Raw genomic sequence first — 7786 nt, forward strand, 5'->3', positions numbered from 1 at the left:
TTACAGCTCTCCACTGCAGGAAGTACAGGAGTCAAAAGAATTTTTGCATCCCTCTGATCAGTGAGTCCTGACTCTGTACGAACAAAGTGTAAAAATTGTTTATTAAAGATGATATTTTGCATTCATGTAATGGTAGAAGAAAAGCATGCCTGAGAAAGCCTGGACAGTTTCCCATTCCATCCTGGTCTGCATCTCCCAATTCTCCTCCCAAACTTTAAGAGGGACTACAATAACTGAAGTCTGCAATGAGACTATGGGTAAACACTGAGCTGTGGAATGACTTATTTTGTGGGTATTTTTGGTGAGGGAAGATCAGACACCTAAATCTTTTTAATTTGTTAGTGTAACTTATACTACTCCTCATTATCCAGTGTGGCCTGTAACTTCTACTTCCACAACTACCTAACTCCAAAATGCTCATGTTAACACTCCTACAGCATGTTCACCAAACCAGTATTAACAACAACAATGGTTATTATTAGAGAGAGTTCTAAAATCTTAAACAGGAACCAGTCATTTTATATTTTCTCACAGTTAATTCTGAAAACAAGTCTGAAGTTGAATCTGAAGGTTTGCTATTCGTTTTTTTGTTGGTTTGTTTGGTTTTTTTCTTTAAAACTTTTGCACAAAAAGTAACACTGAAAAAATCCCTCCTAATATAACGCCTCGATTTAAAAAAAATGAAGGCAAGTATTAAAGGTCACGTGTTTGCATCTATTCCTAAAAGTTTAGTGTTCCTGAAAATGTCCAGTAAGTAAAATCTCACGTTTCACTATGCTATCTTATGAAGCTGCTGTGATTCAGAAATCACTTGTAACTAATTTATAACTTCTCTCTTGTTCAAAAAATTTATAACTTCTTATTCAGTTTTGAATAAAAGCCATAAGCTTACACTTTTTTAAGGGTTTTTAGAGCTCTGAAAAAAAACACCACAAAAATTTATTTCCTGGGTATTTTTTACTCCAAAGCAATAAAAAATTAAGGAAAATTCAGATGTAGTTACCTTGATAGGAGCTGTTGAGAACTTGACTTTTCGGTCTGGCTCAGGATCTTCCTCTTCAGAAAGTCCAGGAAACTCCTCATATTCACTGTCATACATATACTCCTCCTCCTCTCCCTCCCAAATTTCTTTGCCTTCAGGCTCTTGGTTTTCTGGCTCTATATCCCGGTCATCATCAAAAGCTGCATTCTCTATTCCAAAAGCACTGAAGTTCTCGCTCTGCTTTTCCACCACTTGTTCCTCTTCTTCAGTATCCCCTTCCTGCTCTAGAACATCCTGAACTTGTGTAACTGGACCATCTTTCACAGACATCCCATCTCTTTCTTCTTCCTGATTGGTCTTGCTGCCTTCCGTAAACTCTTCTACCACCTCCAAGGAGTAGTCGCTCCTCTTCCCTTCCTGTACTTGGTGTTGGAGCACCTGATCTTCTTGAACAACATGATCTTTCTCCCAAGCTTCTTTTTCATGCCCTGAGGTTTCATTTTGTGCAACCAGCTCTGCGCAAGTCCCCTCCATGGGGGAAACCTGGGAAAGAACACTATCTGATCTCCGCTGGGCCTCCTGACCAGGCATACTGCCCATATCCCACAGGCTTCTCTCAAGTACCAGTTGCTCTCTCTTGCCTTTTCCAAGTGCCTCGCTCAGCTCATCTCCAAGGATCACAGGCACTTTGGTGGACGCAGCCTTCTCTGGACATCCTTCAGCAACAGCAGATGAATCCAAACCATGGTGGCCTCTCAAAGGGTCCTGATTTGGAGGACTATCATTTTTGGAAATTTCTTTGGATTCTTCAGTATCACTGTCACCCAGAAAGCTTTCCAGCCTCCTAGAAATGGGCCCTGCATTCAGGAAGGACGATTTGGAACCACTATTGGGATGTTGCTGCTTCAACTCCTCATTACTTTGATTTTCAACTTTCTCCAGTGCAACTGGAAGACTTGCTTCGGTATTAAAACTGAAGTGGTCCACCACATTGCTGCAATCAGAAGCTGAACCATGTCTCCTCTTATCCTCACTTCTTTCACATTTGCTGGGGGAATATCTGTCCACTGAGCTCTGTTGTTTTATATTTCTCTCAAATAGCTTCCTGGTCTCTGAAAATTTTTCTGCCAGGGCAACTTTGTCCAAGTCCGCCTCATCATTGCTACGGATGACCTTGTCGGCAGCAGAAGACACAGACAATGAATCCACAGGACTGCTGCAGGGGCTGGTACTTGTATTAAGAAGATTATTTTTTTGGACAATGAGGAAAGATGGGCTACCTGGAGAAGGTCCGTACTCTGCTGCTGTGGCCCGGCTGATTAATTTGGTCTCAGCAGGTGGACTGCTTTCACAAGAGGGTGTGGAAGAAGAGCCTCCCATTTGCAGAAACATATTTTTGATCTTGTGTACTCTATTGCCATAAGTGGCAGCTCTACCTCGATTGTGTGAGTCATTTCCCCCTCCATTGGAAGAGGTACTCAGCTTCTGATGCAAGCCTGTTTTGTTGGAAGCATTTTCAGGATTGTTTACACCATCAAAAGAGCATTTGATAGCATGGAAATCGGATTTATAGGCATTTCGGTGTGGAGAAGCACTTCTTAAAGTTCTTTCCCCTTTGCCTTCGGTTTTCATCATTGTCAGAGAGAAAGCTCCCTCAACTCCTGAAGAAGAATGGGAAGGACGACTCCCAGGCACAAAGCTTCCACCCTCCAACACCCGGCAGAGCAGATCCCACAGAAGATCCGAAAAGGTGCCTTTCAGTCGGCCCGCCTCGCCGCTCGCATTGAAATGGAGCGCAGGGGAGTATACGCGGAGAGAAATAAATCACAGCACGTAGATGGCCACTCCGGGTATTATCCCCAGCGCGGGTCGCGGGATCCGGAGAGCCATCTGCAGAGAGACAGAGAGTTTTCATTAACTCGGGGCCTCGCCGGCGTGTGACACGAATCCGAAACTCGGGGTGGGAATCGCGCCCGAGACCTCCCCGCGGGATAAAGCCCATTGTGTCCGCCAGGACGCGCGGACCCAGCTGCTCTCAGCCGCCCTCCCGCCGGGCACCGACCTGCCGGCTCCGGCGGGGGATGCGGCGGCGGCAGCGGGCGGCCCCCGCGCCGCTTCGGGCTGCCCGCCCCTCCCGCCAACGGCCGTCCCGGGCCGGGCCGAGCGGCGGGGGAGGGGGCAGCGCCCGGCCCTTCCTGCCGCCCGGGAAGGCTGGGCCCGAGCCGGACGCCGCCGCACGTACCGCGGCTCGGCGGGGCGGAGGGGCCCGGGCGTCCCCGCGCTGCCCGGAAGGGGGGAAGCCGCAAGTTTCGGCCCCAAGTCAGGGCTTCCCCGTGGCGGCGTCTCTGCGCGGCGAGGCCTGCGGGGCGCGCAGCGGAGCGGCCCCGGCACCTCGCCCCAAACTTTCCGAGCCAGCCTACCTGGGGGCGGGGGTCCCGCCGGCTCCTTCCCCTCAGCGCTCCCGGCCGCCCAGCGGCCGCGCACACCACGCCATCATTACCCGCCGCCGGCAGCCGCCCTCCTTCCTTCCTTCCTTCCTCCCACCGCCCCCCGACCCGCCGCCGCCCCGCGCTCCTCACTCCACCTTCCTCCCGCCCCCGCGGCGGCGCTCCAAACCGCCGCCCGCCCCGCTCGCTGCCTCTCACGCTGCGCGGCGCCCTCCTCCGCGCTGTGTCTCGGGCCCGCCCGCGCGCGCTCCCTCGCTCGCACACAAAGAGAGGGAGCGGCGGGCGCGCCCTTGCTCCTCTCAGCGTGAGGGAAGAGAGGGGCTGGGGGGCGGCGGCGGGCGCGCCCGGCCTGAGGGAAGCGCCTCCCGCGCCGGGATATACCACGCCGTAGCGGGATACGGGTTTCGGGTGATACCATGTCGGGGAGGCGGGCGGGCACAGGGCCGTCCGCCGCTGCCCGGTCCCCCCTGTCGGCCGTGAGCGCGGGGCGGCGCGGCGCAGAGCCCGTGGTGCGGGTCGCTCACCGGCCCCGCCGCCGGGGGAACCGCCGCGGCTGCGACTGGGGACAGCGGTGGGCGCTGAGGGAGGGCCACGGCTCCCTGAAGAAACGCGAACGCCGAGCTGCCGGCGTTGGGGAGCTGCGCGCTATTTTCAAAGCCCAGGCGGCCGCGGCGGCGGGGGTAGCGGCAGCCCCGGCTTCACCGCAGAGCAGCGTAGTTCCCGGGTGGAGGGAAGGTCGCGGCAGCTGCCCCGACCGAGGCTCTGACAGCCGGCAGTAACAGCAATGCCAAACATTCCTCCCCCCGCCCCCTTCCTTTTAAAAATGATGATTTTAACCCCTCCCGAACAGGTGAGTATCAAACCCAAGCAAAGGTGCACGGCCGAGGCAGCTCCGGGGCAGGCGGGGCTGCGGCTGCCCGCGCACACCTGCTGCCCGCTTCCTCTGCGCGGAGGCGCGCAGCGCGGCTTCCTACGCGGCCGGCAAGTTGGCGGGCGCTTTGCCGTGTCTGCTCAGGGCGCTGGGCGAGCCTGCCCCCTCCCTCGCACGCTCCCCGCGCTGGAAGTCACTGCAGCTCCCCAGGACTGAGGAAAGGGTGCCCGTCATCGGTAGCCTTAGGCAGTAATAACTGCAGTTTTGCAAGCGGTGTTGCGTATATCCAGTTCTCTCGTTTGTTAGTCCGAATAAAAGCACTGGCTTCAACGTATCTATCAGTTAAAGACAGAATTTGGTGACTGTCCAGTTTCTAGTGTAGCTACTTCCACAGAGCGTATACAACAATCACACAAAACAATTAGGAGAGCACTAAAGAGCACTGGTAGTTACCAGTTATTTGGTAACTGTTACCAAATTGTGTAACGATTATTTAGAAGTCTAAATACTTAACTCTTTGGAGAGGATTGTTTCACTGGTTTATTACTCAAATCAGTGGTGAAATTTATACATTCTCCCAGACATCCCAATTGACTTTGGCTTAACTGGGAATCACAGTGCCCGGAGTATTTCACAGCTTGATTCAAAATCTATGACACAGTTTCAAATTAGCCTTAATCATGATTTTGCAATAAAAATAAATTATTATTATTGATACATTTGTCTAATGCTTCATTTTTTCTAATACAATGCAGGAGCAAAATTGTTGAGACTTCCTTCTGTGTTTTCAAACATTGCAGGGACAATGGCGTTTCACCAAGACCTGCCACTAGCACTCTTAGATACACTTGGAAACACCATTTTGAATAAAATTTTAATACGGACAGTTTCACTGCAAGAGCAACAAATGTTTCTTATTTTGAGGATACGTAGGTCTTATCTAGAACAAGGAGTGGTGATCTTTCTCCCACATCCTCCTGAGATAGTCCTTTGTACAGTGTTTGTAGGTTGGGTTGAAATGGCAGGACTTAACCACCATCTTTCAATAAACAGGGCAGCAAAAGAATACTAAGCAAATGTTTCTTTCACAAACCAAAGGTAAATACAGGGGTGCTCAGCAGTTTGAACACTGTGAGCAGAGAACGTTCTGCATGCTGCTCGGGGAGCCCAGCAGTACGCAGGAGACTGTTCAAAGAAAACAAAGGCAGAGCTCAGGAACAACGTAATAACGAAGCCCAAAGCAGCTCTAAAGCATGGCCAGGAAGGTCAGAGGCCTTTGTACTGGGTGCTGGCTAAAAGAGGCTGGAGCAGGAAGATACTCTTGTGTTTTGAATTCTCCCATGCTTGAGAAAGCAGGAATTGTAATTACAGATCCTGAAAATAGATTTAATTGCATCAAAGGACTCTTATGTCCTTACAATTTCCTAACTAGGAAAACATAGGTTATTTTGGCTAGCCATGCTGCTTAGGAAGGACAGTATTTATCAGGGTCGATTGGTTTCTAGAGAGGAAAGACTCTGAATTGTCTTCTAGGTGAACTGATGTGAAAGAAATAATAGAATTGTTTACAGAAATAATTATTAAAAAGATCAGAAGAATTCAAGATAAAGACCTCTGGAATTTGAGCAAGAAGTCTGGGAAGGTGACGTAGTTTATGATTTCATCATAGTGAATAACTGCAATAAAACCCGGGAAGGGTATCTTACACATTCAGTCTGCGGTGGTTTCCTTGAAAGGTGGTGAAACAATGGTGAGTAAGCAAATGGTTTGCACTGAGCAAGAAGCAGCTACGTTTTGTCATCTAAGCTTATTAAAAAAATACGAGTTTCAAGGGGGACCTTGGTAGCTCAAAATCTTCTTGGGGAAAAAGGGAATCAGTATTGCAGTATATGAACTCATGAATCTAATGAAGACAGACAGAGAGGAAAGCGTTTCCAAGAAAAAAAAAAGAGGGCACTTTTGCAAACCCAGTTGTTCAAACTGCCACTGAGGTAGAGTTTATTTCAGTATTCACTCTGATTACAGAGGCATATATGCGCAAAAGGAACCCATTCCAGTGGTCATGAGAGTGATTAAGCATCTTCTGACTGGAACAATGTTCCTGTGACTACTCTTGTCTTGGCTTAACTGTTTCAAAATCCCTCTCCTATTGCACACACATGCCTGTGCTTATGGTTTGGTGGCAATGTTGACAGAGGAACAACAGACATTCCCTATGAGTACATCAAAAGAGTGTCTAAAACAGAACTGAGCAAGGAAAAAGACTCTCAGCAAGTCTGGATGAGAGCGATGTTCTGTTATCGTTGTGAAATTATCCTGCAAGAAAGATCCAATAAATACATAAACAGATGAGCTTAGATAAACTGTCATTTCTTAAATGTTCATAATCTTTCAACTTGTAAGGACTACCATCCTTTTAGACTTCAGTTGAATGATTAATGTAGCTAAAATGGGGCATGTATTTAATGGTCTGTGTTAATATTTATTGATACTGGTGGATTCAGTTGCTGCTGTTCCTTCAAGATGAGTGTAAGAAACCATTAAGTACATGTTCTACACCAAACAAGTTTGAAACTGGTATCATCACCCCCTTAACATACTTTAATCAACTCGCAAAAATTTTGGTCTTAAGTCTTTTTAGAAACTAAAAAACTCGAGCAAGCGATGTTTTGGCTGGGGGCTGGATGGTAAAGCTCCCTCTCTCTCCATTGCTGCTTTACTGATCCCTACAACTGACTGGGCAGAACACAGCCGAGAAGGCGTACGTGCCTCCCAGGGCAAGGAGAGCTCAACAGCCGGTGTAACAGTCCAACATTGTTAAAGCCGGTGATCAGCTGAGCTGAAGAAGCCTGCGCGAGACAAAACCATGTCTCCAGCATTCATTGCAAAACTTCTACTCTTTAAAAGTTATCTGCTCTGTCCACATTTTAGTTTTATCATGTGATGTGAAATGCAGTCTCACCAAATTTGTATTTAATCTGTTTAACATGAGTTACATCAGCAGTTTTAAGCAGAACAAGCCAGTGGGGTTTTTTATACTTTTGCAAAGAGCCAGGAATAGAAGGAATAATTAAGCATTCAGAGTTCCACAACTATTTCTGTAGATTTTTAAAGTTGTATTTTAAGAAAATATTTTTCTATCATTTAGGAGTAATTAAAATGTTCTGGAAGTATTTCAGTCATACTCAGTATAATTCAAACAGCAATTTTGAATTTGAAATAGAGCACCTTCTATAAGTTTGGTGGGCTATTTTGTGATGTCTATCATTAGAATTAAGAAAGCAATCTGTAATTTTAGAAGACTGTACTTATGTTAAATACAAAACTGAAATAATAAAGTAGCATTTTAAACTCATTACTTTGTAGCACTTCTTCACAAAAATAAAACAGAACTAAAGTCCCAAATGGTATTTAATCGTCAATAGCATTTGATCTGTGATGGAGAAGCAAAAATTTCAGAGCAGGTGAGGAGACAAGTCATTTGGT

The 7786-nt window shown here is 47.7% G+C and overlaps 1 protein-coding gene across 10 annotated transcripts in view; it reads right to left on the reverse strand.

The window, feature by feature from the left end:
- The window catches only part of LOC140657369 (neurabin-1-like), a 44987-nt gene extending 40673 nt beyond the window's left edge, over positions 1 to 4314 (reverse strand). For 6 of the 10 annotated variants that reach the window (XM_072874292.1, XM_072874290.1, XM_072874289.1 and 3 more), the window contains exons 1-2: positions 3403 to 3549; positions 1004 to 2872 (exon numbers count right to left, since the gene is read on the reverse strand). In XM_072874292.1, the coding sequence (XP_072730393.1) occupies positions 1004 to 2617 (1614 nt within the window). In that variant the 5' untranslated portion in view covers positions 2618 to 2872; positions 3403 to 3549. The other 4 variants (XM_072874285.1, XM_072874287.1, XM_072874284.1 and 1 more) reach the window with 4 other exon arrangements.
- Between the last annotated feature and the right edge of the window lie 3472 nt (positions 4315 to 7786).

This window comes from Ciconia boyciana, chromosome 10 (assembly GCF_034638445.1).
Source record: "Ciconia boyciana chromosome 10, ASM3463844v1, whole genome shotgun sequence".
Classification (NCBI taxonomy): domain Eukaryota; kingdom Metazoa; phylum Chordata; class Aves; order Ciconiiformes; family Ciconiidae; genus Ciconia; species Ciconia boyciana.